At 48.6% G+C, this 15,656-nt stretch overlaps 1 protein-coding gene across 1 annotated transcript in view; it reads right to left on the bottom strand.

Moving 5' to 3' along the window:
- The window catches only part of Cacna1c (calcium voltage-gated channel subunit alpha1 C), a 650,592-nt gene that overhangs the window by 39,852 nt on the left and 595,084 nt on the right, over positions 1–15,656 (bottom strand). The window contains exons 33-35 of the mRNA XM_047548297.1: positions 6,445–6,477; positions 3,179–3,307; positions 881–946 (exon numbers count right to left, since the gene is read on the bottom strand). Of these exons, the coding sequence (XP_047404253.1) occupies positions 881–946; positions 3,179–3,307; positions 6,445–6,477 (228 nt within the window). The remainder of the gene's footprint in view (positions 1–880; positions 947–3,178; positions 3,308–6,444; positions 6,478–15,656) is intronic.

Genomic DNA, 15,656 nt, shown 5'->3' with positions numbered 1-15,656 from the left:
CCTGATGTGACCTGGCCAGCACCTGTGGCCACATCCATTCTTGGTCCCAGTTCTCCATGGACACATGTAAACAGAATTGTGTCCTTGGCCCTCAGCAAAGCTCCCCACAGGCAGCAGGAGCTGGGGCTGACAGCAGTGGAGGCTGTGACCAGGACCTGCTCCTGTGCAGGGATGCAGGGCTCACTGCCTTCTTTCCTTTGCCATTTTAGCTCCTATGTCCAAATATAGGTTCTTGGACCAGAGTGATATTGAAAGGATGATCAGGGGCTTGGACAACTTAATTGATTCCCCCCAAGAAGAGGCTTCCTCTTTTATTTTATTTTTTTTTCCTGGCTGTTTAAAGTTATGTCAATCCTGGAAACCGGTCCCTTTAATCAGGAGTCAGGGGAACTCTTTTCATCACAAAGGTTTGGACCTATGAACCTTCAGTCTTTCTGCAGTGAGCAAGTGCGGAGTTTGCTTAGGCTCCTGGCCAGTGTGCAGTGCTGGGCTGGGAAAGTGCTACCCAGTCTGAAGGGGAACTCAGAAGGAGCTCCAAAGAGGCTGGAGAAGTCTGGATTGGGGAAGGAGAAGGAGCTGTGGGCATCTGTGAGGGAGACCCCAGGAACTGCTGCATGTTTGAAGAGACACTACCTTCCTCCCTTCCCTCTCTCTTCTTGCCTCTCAGTCCTCAGTGTGTGAATGCCATTGGGTAGAGGGTAATTCTCAGGCTCTTCAGACATGGACAAAGCAGGGGTTGCTGGTCAGAGGCCTTCTTGCTGTTTCTGAGAAGGGGCTATTTTTTGATGAGGCCAACTGCATAAATCTGAGTTTCCCTTACCAGTTGTAGAACCCAGACCTGGGACCCTGGCGGAGGAGCTGGGTGAGGCGCTCTTCCTACCTGCATCCCAATAACTGCGTAGATGAAGAACAGCATCACTATCAGAAGGGCCACATAGGGCAGGGCCTGGAAGGAAGAATAGAGCACACCAATTAGGCGCAGGGGAGAGGCAGGCTGGATCCCTGTCCTGGGAGCACTGGGTCCCCATCTCTTCAGCCATCAGCTGCTGCCTGACTTGGGGCAGAGGGCACTTACAAGAGCCCTACAGAAGAACTGGGCACCTGGGAGAGAGCTTGAGAAATGGGCACTGACGTCTCATTTTAGTTTTTATTTACTTTTTGTGGTGCTGGGGATGAAACTCAGCAGGCAATGCTCTATTACTGAGTTCCATCTGGGCTCCTAGCTTTGTTTTAAAAGCAGGCTGCAGTGTGATGGATGCAGTGTGATACTGCTTATGCTTAGGTAAGAAGAGTCGAGGTGGAGCAGAACCTCCTCCAACTGTGCATAAATATTTGCACGAGGAAGGAGAGAGTGGTGGAAGATGCACACCACACTGGCCATTGACACCCAGGTCATTGACACCCATGGAGAGGTGGAGGAGGCAGGTCGGGCCCCTCTTTATTTGGCCTACTTTTGGTCCACTGGTTGTGGGAGCAGGTTTTACTGTTTTAAAAATACTTTCCAGATCCCAGAGCTTGGGCAAGTTACCAAACCTCTCCGAAGTGCAGTTTTCTCATCTGATGTTTGGGACAACAATGGCCTCTGGGAAACTCTGTAGCATTTAAATGACTCGAGGCTTACAGAGTGCTTAGTGCACTACCTCACAAAGTCACACGCCACACATTTTATTCTCTCAACATATTATGTAACAACTTAATGTTCCTGAGCAAAGGCCATCTCTCCGGGGGGCTGGGGGGGGGGCACCATGGGCCTCCACACCAATTCCTTTTGTGGGATCCTGGAGCCCAACATGCAGGATCCTAACGAAATGCATCGCCAGCCGCTGCACACCACTAGAGGGCACTGCAAGATCACTCAATACTTTTCCCACCAAGCCACACTGGGCTCCTCATCAAGTGCCATTCCTCACAGTCAATCCAGCCTGTTGCCTTTTTCTAGTCCAAGGAAACATGGGGGTGGGGGTGCTCTATGGCCACTCACAGCTTTGGACCCCAGGGATCAGTGACCAGGTCAGACCTCGTCCTGCTCCCATTAGGACTGATGATTCAAGTCCCCAGAGAGCTGCCCCTCCCCCAGCTCCTTGTTAGGTGGGGAGTCAGCCTGGGCTTGGCTGGAGGAGCAGTGGTTCCCAGAGTGCAATATGGGGCCTTGCCTGCTGGTCCAGCAGATGGTCTCTGTGGCCCTGCCTGGCAGGGAGTGACTTTGGGAGGGGACTTCAAAGTAGGAAAGCACTGGGCCCCAGAGCACCTGTCCTCTGGCTGCAACCACAGCTAGAGACACACGTGGACCAGAGACCAACTTCATTCCCTATCTGAGGCCTGGACTGGACAGGGCAGGGGACATGGAGATAGATCTTTAGAGATGATGATTCTCCACATCCTGGGAACTCTGAGAGTGGTACTTGCACAGGAGGAGGGAGGTCTGCCTTCTGTGCTAGGCCAGGGGAGCAGTTAGTGGCTTCTGCAGTCATCTCCAAGGAATCCCAGGGGCCTAACAGCTGTGCTTCTCTTTAACTTCATGCTTACATAACACTCCTCAGGGCTGCCAGGGGTGATCGTGAGCGTGTTTTTACAGGTGGAAAATGATGACCGAGAAAAGGAAATTAACCATGCAGTTGTTAGGCAATTCTGGGGCCCTTCAATGGGGCTGCTTTCCTGGAGTCGAGTGACACCAGGGTCCCTTAGAATTTGGCTACTGACATAACCAGGTAGGGTCAGCAGAGAGATTCCCAAAATGTAGGAATTGGAGGAGGCCAGAGAGGTTAGCAGATGATCTAGGCCTGTGCTTTTTTGATTTGCTCCACCCCATGTAATCCCTTTGTCCAGTAAATTCTTGAGGAGAAATACATAAATGAGAGGAGACAGCAGAACCACCTCAACCTCCCCTCTCCTCCCACCCTCCATACGCTGCCTTCAGGGAAATGTGGGGCTCTAGGAGTTGACTTTTGAAAACCACAGATCTAGTTTCATCCTCTCATCTAAGAAAAGAGGAGAGCAAGGTGCCCCGTGGGAAGTTGTGCTCACACTGCTGCTGGGCAGCAGAGGAAGGGCCAGTCCCAGGCTCCTTGCTTCCTTTGCCAGCTCTGGTCCAGGGAGCCCCAGAAGAGGGGGTAGGGGACCCAAGCTCAGCTCAGGATCCTAGAAGATTATCTCTGTATTGGAAAGGTGGCCTGGTTACCTGGAAGGACTTGATGAAGGTCCACAGCAGGGTCCGGATTCCCTCCCCACGGCTCAGCAGCTTGACCAGGCGCATGACCCGGAAGAGGCGGAAGAAGGTGATGGAGATGCGGGAGTTCTCTTCTGCATTCTGGAAGCCATTGGCAACAGGAGGTGCAGTTAACACAGCAAAAGAGGTGTGGGACAGAAGGGGGTGCTCTGAGAAATAGTCTCTGGCTGAGGAGAGTCAGGCTGGGTGGGTCAGCTGCACTGGACTCATCCCTCCGGTCCCCACTCCCTGGTCAAGAGGGGAGGTCAGTATCCAGCTTTCTGGGTCAACAGCCAGTCATGTGGTCTCTGCAGTCAGGCTGTGCCTAGGTCCTGAGCCTGAGGTCCTGATGCCCCACCTCTCTCTCTTCCCCTTCATACCTATTTTGTGATGCCCTGCATGGAGCAACAGAAAGTTCCAGAAGGAGCTACCACATACTTTGGAATCTAGGCCCAGAGCTGGCTGCCCTTGGAGTTTCTGGCTGTGCTCTGTCTGGATCTGCTGAGGGTCCTAAATCCTGAGTTGGACCCAGAACTCTGCAAGGAGGCTGGGTGGTAGCTGTCCCTGTGATTGCATTTAGGGTTCCAGAAGGGTGGTATGGGCTGCTCACAGAAGGGGTCTCAAACCCTGGATACTCTAGACTCCAGCAGTTCTCTCATGTCACCAACCCCTGCTACCCACAGCTCTTGCCCCTGAGTGGCTACAGGGGAACGGGCTGGGGAGTGCAGTACTGCGGGTGCTGGGCAAGGGTCTGGCTTGCAGTGCCTGACTTCCTTGCAGGAAGGAAGCTGACAGCCTTCTATTCCTCTCTTCTCTGGCCCTTGTGGGAGGCTCCAAACCTGTCCAGGTCATGGAAGACCCTGGGAGGGATCAGGGCACAGGACAGGGGAGGTAGGAAGGTGTCACTTGCAGTGAACCCTGGAAAAGTCTGGGCCTTTCTCTGTGAGGACCAAGGGATCTGTTTAGGTTGGATCATCTCCCTCCATAGAGTCCTGGAGGGAAGGGGAAAAGAAGCGGTCGGTCTCAAGGCCAAGGGAGACTGGGGTGGGCTTCTGACACTTGGGTTGCTGGGGGCTCAACTGGGTGAAGACTCACCTTCAGCTGTGGGACCTGGAGGAACCTGAGGGTGTGGGCACATGCCTGACCAGGGCTCCAAAGACAGGACAGACTGCCCTGTCTCCTTCTGCCTCCAGACCCAAGAACAACAGAAACTGACCTCCCCCTTCCCGTAACCCCCTGCCCAATGTAGCAGTAGGCTGTGCTGCAGAGCCTGGAGAGCTGGTGCTGGGCAACCCTCAAGCGAGCCACTTCCCACTTCCCAGAGCTAGTGCAGCTCACCCAGCCCTGCCAGCACCAGCAGAGAACCGGCCCTCGAGTTTCCTGTTACTGTTCCCATTCTAGGTTCACCTAAAGGAAGGAGGGGTCTCTGGTGGCCCCCTCCACCTCCCTTTTCCTATTCCTTTATTTTAAATTGTTCTCCTGACACCATCCAAGCCCAGTTACACTCCATGAACATCCCACTAGCCCAAAACCCTTGAGGGCTCCACAGGTCCTTTCAGTCTAGCCTGACCTGGCAGGATGGCTTCAGGAGCCACCCATCTCCTACTCAGATCTGGAGATCCAAGGGACAGGGAAATTCAGAGGCAGATTTTATAGCACGCTCATTTCCAACCTGGGGTTGCTACACAGAAACCAAGCCAGAGTGTCTGTCCTGGCTCTTGGCCCCTCCAAATAGGAGAAGAGTCAAAATATTTCTTAGGTTTCAAAATCCGAGCTGCATTGGTTCCTGCTCATGCTCCTGCCTCCTTCAAGGCAGGGGCAGACAGTGGATGTTGGGGGCTTGCTACATGGGCACTCAGAGGCCTTGGAGAGGGACCTGCAGGCAGCAGTCCTTGTCCTATCCCTAGGCCAGTACCTGCCTGTGTATTAAGGTCTTTGATCATCTCCACCTCTATTTCTATCACCTGTGTATCTGCTTGAAATTCTATTTCTCTCCTTAGAAGGATTTGTTGCCCCAGAGGAGCACACAGAGGAGGCTAGGGTTTTATAACCCAGCTGTCAGTTCCACTGTGTTTGGGAAAGGAGAAAAAGAAGAAAGAACAAACTTAAGTGGGAAACTTCAGCTGTGGGGGTCAAGAGTTTGAGAAGTTGGTGCCACCAGGACAGCTGGATCTGATGAGTTAAACCTGAGTTGCAGCTTCCCAATGCTGCTCTAGAAGGATAAGCACATTGCCTTCAGGTCAGGACAATTTCCCATAGCAAATGGAATGACAGGGCAATGAGAAGGCAGATCCAAGTTCTGTCCCTGCAAAGTGGGGCAGGATGTCCACGGCTCAGCCTTTCCCTGGCAGCCTTTGGCCAGGTTCTGATGGGCTACATGGGGGTCACCACCACACCACTCAACCTTGCCTTCTGTCTGCTGACATTTGGGATTTGCAGAATCTATGCACTGTTCTTTCAAAAAACTCACACTTGGCTCAGTTTGAAGTGTTTGATGGCAGCCTTTTAGAAGGGGCTGTACAGGGAAACTTCAAGGTCACACTGAGCGGCATCTCCTCCACTTTAACCAAAGGGGATCATAGACTCCTACATCAGGAGTGGTCCAATTGACTGAGTTTGTTTTTCCGTATCCAGTCTGCTGCAGAAATGTGGGTTTAGCTTGATAGAAATGAACATCAGGAATTTAGAAAGAGGAGAGGGGCACCATGGTTGGAATGACTAGTAGATCAACAGCCCTCTCAGGAACAAATGCCAGTGTAAAGCTACAGTTTTTGTGGTGGCCTTACACTCAGAGCCAAGGGAGGCTGGTAGTTGCAGACTTGGATAATAGGAACTCATCTTCCTCCTCTAAGTTTCTTGGCTAATCTCTGGAATCTCTATGGCAGTTCTTGCAGATGCACGCTGCAAATTTCCCATGTCAGATTAAGCTTTATCTTAGTTTCAAGGTGTTTAACAGGAAGTGACCCTTGGAACCAGTTCTCTCCCAGTGGCTTACTAGATAGACAAGATCACAAGGAATTACCACCCAAAGGAAGCTTGGAGAGGCAGAACACCATTACACACGCAGGCTTTACACAGCTCACGTGAGCACAGGCAGGGCAAGGCACATGACGAACACAGTGGTTACATGCAGGGGAGCAGGCTGGGCTCCCAGAGACTCTGGAGGTTGGAGTGGGTAAGAGTGGGGGAGTTAGAGGGTTCACAGAAACTGGGCACATGGTCTGGAGAGTGGGTCTTACCATAGAGGGAGAGCATTGGGTATGTTCAGCTGGCTTTAAAGAAAGGCAGACAGAGATAAGCTGTAATGAGTCTCCAACGAAGATGCCCGGTATTCTAGGTCTTGGCTAACACAGGAGCGACACAGTGGCAGGAGAGGGTACAAGGAAACAAGTGAAAGAAATACAAAAGCGTGGGCCTGGCAGGCTCTGGGACACCACAATGCGTGCAGGCTGTGCATTGCTGGGCCTTATGTCTAACAGGGCCTCACAAGGCATTCGTCATTGAGTAGAAACTAAACAACTCACGCCCATGATAGATGAGCAGATACAGTCTTCTGGACTTTGAGGATGGAGGTGTGGCTTTGTTTTCAATCTGCCTTGTATTCTAAGACAACCTCCGAGGATTTCTGCCTTCTGCCTTCAGCACTTCAGCTCATGCCAGGCAGTGCTGGTTGAAGGCAGCACCTGCTCGCACCCTGTGCCTGTCTTGCCCACCCTGGTTAAGCAAAGAGGCTCTTAGCCTTAAGGGAAGACTAGTTCTAGTTATCATGAAGGAGGACCCAGGAGGTGGCTCTCAGCCTTCTCCCCAGCAGGGGCTGTTCTCAAGGCAAAGACTCAGGCAGGACCTGGCCTTGCTTGGTTGGAGGCCCATAGGTGTGGAGAACCTTGGCCACTGGCATGAAATAATGAATTGCTCTTTCATCTTGAAAGCCCTACACACCATTTAGGATATTATTATTAACACCCCAGGAAGGAAGTTGCCCTCTTTGGTCTGACTGCTAAGCTCATTTAGGGACAGAAGCACAGGTGCATATTCCAGGCTGGGCCACTTCCTGGTTCCCTGTCCTTGTCCCTGTGAAGATGACTCTGTTTTTTGGAATCCAGCATACAGAGCTCAGCCCCTTCTAATCTTGACCATCTGAGCTGTAACTCTTTCTACAAAGTCGTCAGCCTGCTCTTACCCTGTCCCCACTTTCAGTTGGTTTCCTTTGTATTTCTGTTTTAAAGGTACAAATGAGGAAAATGTAGAACAGCACTTTTTAATATGTATGTGTGTGTGTGTGTATATATATATATACATATATATGTATATATATATATATATATATATATATATATATTAGTTGTAGGTGAACACAATACCTTTATTTTATTTTTGTGTGGTGCTGAGGATCAAACCCAGTGCCCCACGTATTCCAAGTGAGCGTTCTACCATTGAGCCACAACCCCAGCCCCTATAACAGTATTTTTGAAGGATAGAAAATGTGCCTAAGTAGACATTTGCTTGCAGCCTGAAAATACTTCTTTGGTAACAGATTTCTCAGAAAATTCTTTTTTAAAAAAATTTTCCCATAGAAAGTTAGTAGGATTTACTTTTGTGGGGAATGGTGGTGATATAGAGCGAGGTTAGGGAAGAGGAGGCAAGGGATGCTCCTTTAGTCAATGTACAGAACACATTCTAGATCTCAGCTTCTGTTTAGTGAAGATTACCAGCTGCCGGATCAATCCTCATGCCTGGAAGGTGTGGGGTCACTAGGATTTGGCTAGTGGGCTGATATTGGACATGGCAACAGACAGACATAGACGCACACACATACATACACACTCACACAAAGGAAATTTCTTGTCAAAGCACCCAACTTCCTTTTCCCTAGATGTGTGACAGGTTTAGATATCTTCTGGCATCTTCCTGCACCCCAGGCTCGTCTAGTGAGCGTTCCCTATGTGGATGGATGAGGAGTTCTGCATTTCTGGGATCCAGTGGGATGGGACCTGAGAGGGCAGAGGGAGGTATTCTGCACTATCTATAATATTGGGGAATAAGGCAGAGTTCCCAGAAGTTGTGGGCTCTTGCTTCTCTCTTAGATTCATCTGAAAACCAACACAGGTAGCTACTACTGCTCAGAACCCTGGGTGACCCTTCCTGAAGAGGACCAAAATGGAGACAATTCAGAGAGCCTACTGGTCCACCTGACCCACTGATTTACTAAAACACAACACAAAACAAAACCTTTATTTTACCTCTTAAACATTCAAAATTCTTAGATTTTTAAACTTTCATCTTTAGCCATCTTTTCTCCTGTTTCTTTTTATTTAGCCCTTTATATTTCCAATTAAATCTCATCTATTTAAATCCTATTTTACTTCAAGATTTAACTTGAAGTTGCAGGAGTTCTGCTTTTGAATCTACATTTGCCTCACTCAGCAGCCTGGAATACTTGTGCATCAAATCTCTGCCCCTCTCCCAGATTTCTCCCAGTTCCTTTGGATTAGCTTATAGTTTTCCTAACTATGGTCTTCCTGGGGAAGAAAGGGGTGGTAAGAGTCCCTGAAGACTTGCCCCCATATGCTTGTGGACCCTTCCAGGAGCCAACAAAGCTGCTTTTCCAGGCTGAACATTCTGGCTGATTTTTAATATGGCACTGTCTGCCCTGTTGGGAAGCAAGCAATAAAGTTTTGAGCAGTCAATTTGTTCAGTTTTGTTCTCCAATGATCTGGTAATTTAGGATTTCAAGATATTGGGGCAATTAACTTAATCTGTTCATGTCATCTGTATAAATGGAATACAATCATTTTTTCATAGCTGAGGCAGAGGTGGGACATTTTCAGAGGCCTCATGAGTGGTTCCAGGCTCAGAGCAAACAAAAAGCAAAAGCTGATACCACATTTCAATATTCTCATGCCGATTGCCTTGGTTTGGTGTAACTGGCAGTGATGGTGGAATAGCTCTGGCTTGCTAATGGGAGGTCTTCCCTGGAAAACCTTTTCTGAATTAAATTCAGAGTCAAATTTAAAAGCATCACCTCCATAGATGTAGTCTTTGTTTCTGGAATTATCCACTGTTTCCTTGTCATTGAGTACAAGCTCTAGACCTCACCGAGGAGACTGAAGGATAAAGTCCAGGGAACGCCAGAGGCCGGAAAGGGAGAGAATCCTAGGTGGAGGTGATTCCTAGGAGGATGGTGTGAGGATTCATGGAATTGTTTCCCAATTGTCACATTACACACTCTGGAGAGTTAAAAGGTAGTTGAAAAATATAATAATGTTCATAATATAAACATGATTAAAAATATTTTTAAAGTATACCCAAGGGGTAAGGTGTACTAGGAATTTAGGGAAGGGAAGCAGGTGGGTAGGCTAGAATACCCAGTCAAGTTGTCTTCCAGGACATCCTCTTGAGATCAGGGGGCTAAAGAGCATTTTGAAGGGGTCATGGGTCATGTCTGCACTGGCCTTGGTGTGTTGACTTTGAAAGGGGCAACCTTCTAATGCCCTCCAGGAAAGGATAGCTCTTGGCCATGCAGAGGATACCCCATCCCAAGGGCTATCATCGAGAAGCAATGGCCATGACACCAGGATCCCAGAGATTCCTTGTTCCTCTGAAATAGGGGTCAAGCAATGTCATGGGAATATGTGAGTCTTTTACTGACTGCTCTGCTGCAGAACACTTACTTTATTTACTTATTTTTAAATCTCTGATATAAATTCCATTCCAAGTCACCTGAAGGTCTGGGTCCAGCAGGCAGCCCTCTTCCCCCAAACACGCTCTGCTTCTCTGTCTACAATCACATCTCTGTTTGATCTGCAAGACAGGACTGCTGGTTCTGTTGGGGACACTGTCATGGTTTGGCAGAGGACTGAGGGGTTGGGGTTTTGTTGGTGAGAACTGTAGATCACCTAAGGAAGAGGACAATAATTTATGCTGTACACAGAGAAACCAGCATGTGGTAACAGACACCAAGTTCAAGGCCAGCAGTCAGGAGGTGCCAGTTCATGGTGTTTGGGGTTCTTACTATATTTTTGCCTCCTTTTCCACCAGGAGACTTGCATATCCCAGTAACTAGAGTGTGACCTACCAGGTGTGGAAGAGTCATTAGGGGCTGAATCTCAGAGGCACTGGAGATGGTGAAGGAGGAAGGAATTTTAAGAAGGCCAAAGTGAGCCTCATAAAGATGAGGTTACTTGTCATGAGAGATGCAAACTTCCAATAAGCACAAGTCAACTGGAATATATAGAAGCTGAGGGCAGTGTCAGGGGCTTTCATATTTAAGAGCAAATGAAGAAAAGATGGCTACTTGAAAGCCATGTTGCTACAAAATTCCCATTTTGGTTCTGGTGTGAATGGAGAGATGGACATGGATCTGTGGAGGAGGAGTGCTGGGCAGAGAAAGATGAGGGGAAAGGACTGGGCAGGGAAGAGCAGAGGGCAAGTAAGGACAAAGTCAAAGAGTGGGGAGAGGGGAGGGGAAGAGCACCCATTCCCCACAGCCAGCTCATGAAATCCACCGGCTTTCTCCTCTTTGTCCAGAGTGGCATTTCAGTGAGAAGGGTCCTTCTTGTATTTTTGTGGTGACTGCATGCAGTTGAAATGGCCCTTCATGTACAGAGCATGGAGATTGCTGGTTCCTGGCTCTCTCTGTCTTTTCATGCTGAATTAAGGAAGGGGGGACAGTTGTGACCAGCTTGTGCTATTAGCTATACAGTGGCTAGCTTAGGTGGCTATAGGAGGTTTAAGCCAGGAGTCACTCTGCTATTCATCTGCAACCAGATGGCTCCCTGGGTGCCATGACCTGCCAGAAACGCATACCAAACAAAACTGTTTACAAAATGGTCAGGGTGGTTTTATCCCTGCTGGGAAGGATAGCCAGTATCCGGTCATTCAAACAAACAGTCCCAATAAGAATAAATGAATGGAATCATCTCATCAGCGGTGTTACCAGTGTCAAAGAATTAGAGAGAGGGAGAGATAGAGATAGAGATAGAGATAGATAGATAGATAGATAGAGAGAGAGAGAGAGAGAGAGAGAGAAAGAAGAAGGAGGAGGAGGAGGAGGAGGAAGAAGAGGAGGAGGAGGGAGAGAGATTGAGAAGGGAAACAGCTGTACAGTAGGAAGGCAGAGATTCAATAAAGAAACAAACAACAAAAACAGGTTTCCCAGGTTTGAAACACTAAGTGTGAGGGTAGATGGGTGTCAACAGAAGTGGCTACACTTGAAGGTGCTGTGGACATTTCTGAGCCTGTCCATGATCAGCTCTCCTCACTACTAGCTCATGGAGTCAACTAGGTCCTCTTGCTTTAGAGGGTGCTGGCAAATGCACTGGCAGTAGCTTGCTGAGCCTGCAAGGACTAAATGACAGGCATTGGTGAGGCAAAACCAGGGAGGCTTCCTGGCTTCACTGAGGGCTGTGGGTGACCGCTTCTCTCCACTCTTCTATTTTTTGGGGGAAGGAGAGTATAAGTCAAAACAATGAGAAGAGGGAAGGAAAGGAAATAAAACGAGAAGGGGTCTTGACAAGAAGGCAGAGGGTAAGGGGAACAACTGGCAAGTCACGCCTGTGTCAGGACACTCAGGCCATCTAACAGTTGAATTAAGAACCCTGATCAGAATGTACATAAAACATGTTCCCAGGAACCTTTCAGGTCAAGCCTGCAGGATACTTCTCAAAACAACAGCTTTGGGGACAACTTCCTGTATCAGGCCACTTTACCAGGGCCATCTCTGTGTCCTTCTTCTCTGTCTGACCTCATAGTGCTCCAAAGCTGCTGCCCACACAGCAAGCCTCACCCTAGAGAGGCTTGGAGGTTCTTGCTTCCTCCATTTCCAACTGAACCACTGATGATGAGATGCATTGTCTCATTTCTAGCACTGAGTGTGGCTCTGCTAAATCCATCACGGGCCAGCTTTGTTTCTAAGCAGATTAGAAAACTGCCTTTAGGAACTCCTAGAAGGGTGGAGGATGGGGAAATACCCAAATAAAAATATCCCACCCACTCTGGTGGGATGTTGCTGGTATTATCTTTGTTAGATGTGCTAACAATTCAACCTACTGGTTGAACATGACTTTCCTCTCTTTAAAGTTAAAATTATTTTTGGAAAGGCAGCTTATTGAGTCACTACCACCTTAGTATGAATTAGTGTGCTGGAATCACTTCCTTTTGAAACAAAACACCTTGGTGGCATTTGTCTATTGGAGGGGCCACAGATGGTGCTGATAGTGGCAGGAAGTTGGAAGGGAGCCTCAAGGGCAACAGAAGGGGGGATCCAGCATTGGGAAAAAGGGATATAGGGAGATGGTCCAACCTATCAAGCTGTCCTGAGAACACCAATTTTATTTAATCCAGAACTAGCTCAGGTCACACCAAACACTGGTATCTAGACAAAGTCTGGCAATGGCACCATCTGAGTCCTCTACTAAACACAGGATTGGGACTCAGGGCCAGGTTCTAGGTTGGCCTTGATATGAAAATAAGCAAGGTATTTCCTGCTTTTGGTTTTGCATCCTTACCTATAAAATTATTCCCAGGCTCAAGTGCACAGTACATTCTCAAGTCACAGGTGAAGAACACATAGTTGGTATGGTCTGAGCTAGATCTAGGCCTCCAAAGTTGCTTCCACCCCACACTGGGATGAGTGCATTCTCTGACAATCTGCCACATTTGGTCCTCGTCACAGGTCTGGGGAGCCCTGGTCAGTCTTGTCCTCCTGGTGCCTGTTCTGACCCCTTTCTCTGCTCTGACAGGGAATAGAGAGGGGTGGTTTGGGCCACAGGCAGGCTCAGAGATGGCAGGGCCTCCTGCCCCACATCAGCATGGAGGATGGGACACAGGACTGGAGCAGTGAAGACTGAGTCTCCTGACTCAGTTCTGAGTGGGTGGGTGTGCAGGCAGAAGCAATTCTGACTCAGAATCTACCACTTTTCTCCATCATTCAGGACCCAAAGTCAGGGCAGGAGTCAACTTGCTCTATGATTTTTATGAGGAGCCAGTAAAGGGCAATTAACTTGGTAGAAAGATGCCAAGGTGGAAAGGGGTGAGGGATGAGGGTAAGGGAGATTTGGGGCCAGCATCTGACATGTCTATCCCTGAACACTTCCTTGCAGCAGAGCCCAGTGTGCCCCTGCCTCATTATTGTCCCCTCCATGTTATCCCTCCTCCCATTATCATTCTCAAGCTGCAGTTATCAATCAAGCAAGGGGAGTCCATGCTGCCTTATTCTTCTTTGGCCCTTGTCTCCTGGGCCCTACTGGTCAGGCACATGGGTGCTGGCTCAGAGTGCTTTCTCTCAAGGGCATCTGATCTTCTTTGGTTCAGTATCAGCAGAATCAACAGACACAGCGAAGTTAAGACAAGCAGCTCTGCCTAGTCAGACAGCATTCAGGAGGACCTCTGAGGGGCAGGAGCCACTGATGCCTACCCCTTGGCAATGCCACACATAGGCCAGCTTGGCTCAGGGATTTAGTCAATGGGCTCTGTGGAGATGCAAGAGTCAATTCTCTGACGGAAATGGCTTTGTCATCCATTAGCTGTATGATTTTGGGCAGATAGCAAACCCTGTCTGTGCCTTGATTTCCTGGTGCAGAGGGTCAGTCAGTCCCCGAGGATTTAATCCCATCTCGTGTGTCATGTCCTGGGCATGATGCCTGATCTGAACTCTCTGATCAGAGACTAGCTCTCATGTTGCCCTTCTCCTCTTCTCCTTCTCCTTTTCCACATTCTTCTCATCAGTTGAAGTCACAACACCATAATTATTTAGCTTCATTTTCCTGTTCTGGTCACTTTCATGCCTAACACCTTGCACTTAAGTAAATCCTTCAGTGTTTCCTCCTTTGAATTTTCCCAGAAGCCCCCTAGAGGCAGTGTTCTTTCTGCTCACACCATCTCTCTGCCTGCCCATACTTCTTTCCTGCCCCTTCTCTCTGATCCCCACATGAGCCACATCAAAGCCAAGGGATCTGGTCCCATAGGCATCAAAGCTCTAGGAAAGGAGAAAGGAAACATCCACCTCAAGCTATTGGAAAACGCCCGCTCAGTGCTGGCGTTGCAAGAGACCTGTCTTTCCTCCATTCCTTGGCACCCTCTTCCCATCCCATGGTTTGATGCCATCTATTTACCAATGACTCCATGATGGGACCTCAGATTGGTGTGTCCAGCTGTCTTTCTGATGCTTCCAGTCTAACAGACATGCCCAAGCTGAGCTCTGCTCTCTCTCATCCAAATGTGCTCCACCTCCAGTCTTTCCCAGCTCAAATCAACTCCATCCTTCTGCTGCTCAGCCAAAACCATATAGTCATCCTTATCTGTGTCTTGTCCCCCTACACCCACATCCAGTGTGACAGGAAACACTGTTAGTTCTTCTTTCCAAAGAGACCCAGAGTTTGGCCATTTTTCATAATGCTTCTGTTACTGCCTCATGCTTCCAGTCCCCCACCTGGATTACTGACTGCATTTGCCTTGTAAATGGTCTTCTGACTTCTGCCTTGACTCCTATAGACAACCACATGGTCCTTTAAATAACTGATTCAGATCATATGATACCTCTGCTCACAGCCACTAGGACATGCCCTTCTTGCCTAGGCCTGGCCCTTGTTCCCTCTACCAATCACCCCTACCCTTGCTCAGACTGCATTATCCACACTGGCTGCAGGACCCCCTCTCACAGTGGAAGTTCTTCTCCCAGATATCTGCATGGATAACTCCTCATATCCTTCACATCTTTGCTTGTTGACATGACACTTTCTTAAGAAAGTCTCTCTTATTTAAAATAGCACTTGCCTCCACTTCTCCCCAACAACTCTGGCCCTCTTATCTGGTGCTGTGCTTTTTTCCCAAAGCACTTGACATCTTCGAATATATTGTTTGGTTTCCTTATTTTCTGTGATTACTCTTGATTGTCTGTTGAGTCCTCTCTAGAGAGCCTGAGGAGGGAAGGTCCTTTTTGTTTTGACCACCCATGTATCACAGGTCCCTAATATAGTGCCTAACACATGGAACGTGAGACTGTAAATACTCTGGAATGAATGACTGATTGATGATTCCTGGAATTGGTGGGAAATCCATTTGCTGAGAGGGAGGTGCACCATAGCCTGGTAAAGGCAAAGAGGAAAGAAGAGATGGGTTTCAATGTAGGAAATATTTGGAGGAATACTGGGATAAATGAGGCATCTGGTGAGGGAAAGGAGAGTTGATTCCTAAGGCTTAAAGGAGTCAGACATGATGAATCACAGGTGGAAAAACCCTCATGGATTCCTCTGAAACTCAAGTGTGGATGAGTGTGGTTTGTATGCAAATAGAACACAAGTCAGATAATCCATGTCTTGTGATAACTGGATATCTAGAAAAATCTGGGAAGGCCTGGAGCAGAACCCAGGCAAACAAGAATTTCTAAAGGATCCTGTGTGACTGGGAAGAAGATCCTAGAGCTACCAACAGCTGCTAATAAACTGAAAGCAGA

The sequence above is a fragment of the Sciurus carolinensis genome, chromosome 4 (genome assembly GCF_902686445.1).
Source record: "Sciurus carolinensis chromosome 4, mSciCar1.2, whole genome shotgun sequence".
In the NCBI taxonomy this organism is placed as follows: domain Eukaryota; kingdom Metazoa; phylum Chordata; class Mammalia; order Rodentia; family Sciuridae; genus Sciurus; species Sciurus carolinensis.
This window is presented reverse-complemented; position numbering and strand designations above follow the sequence as displayed.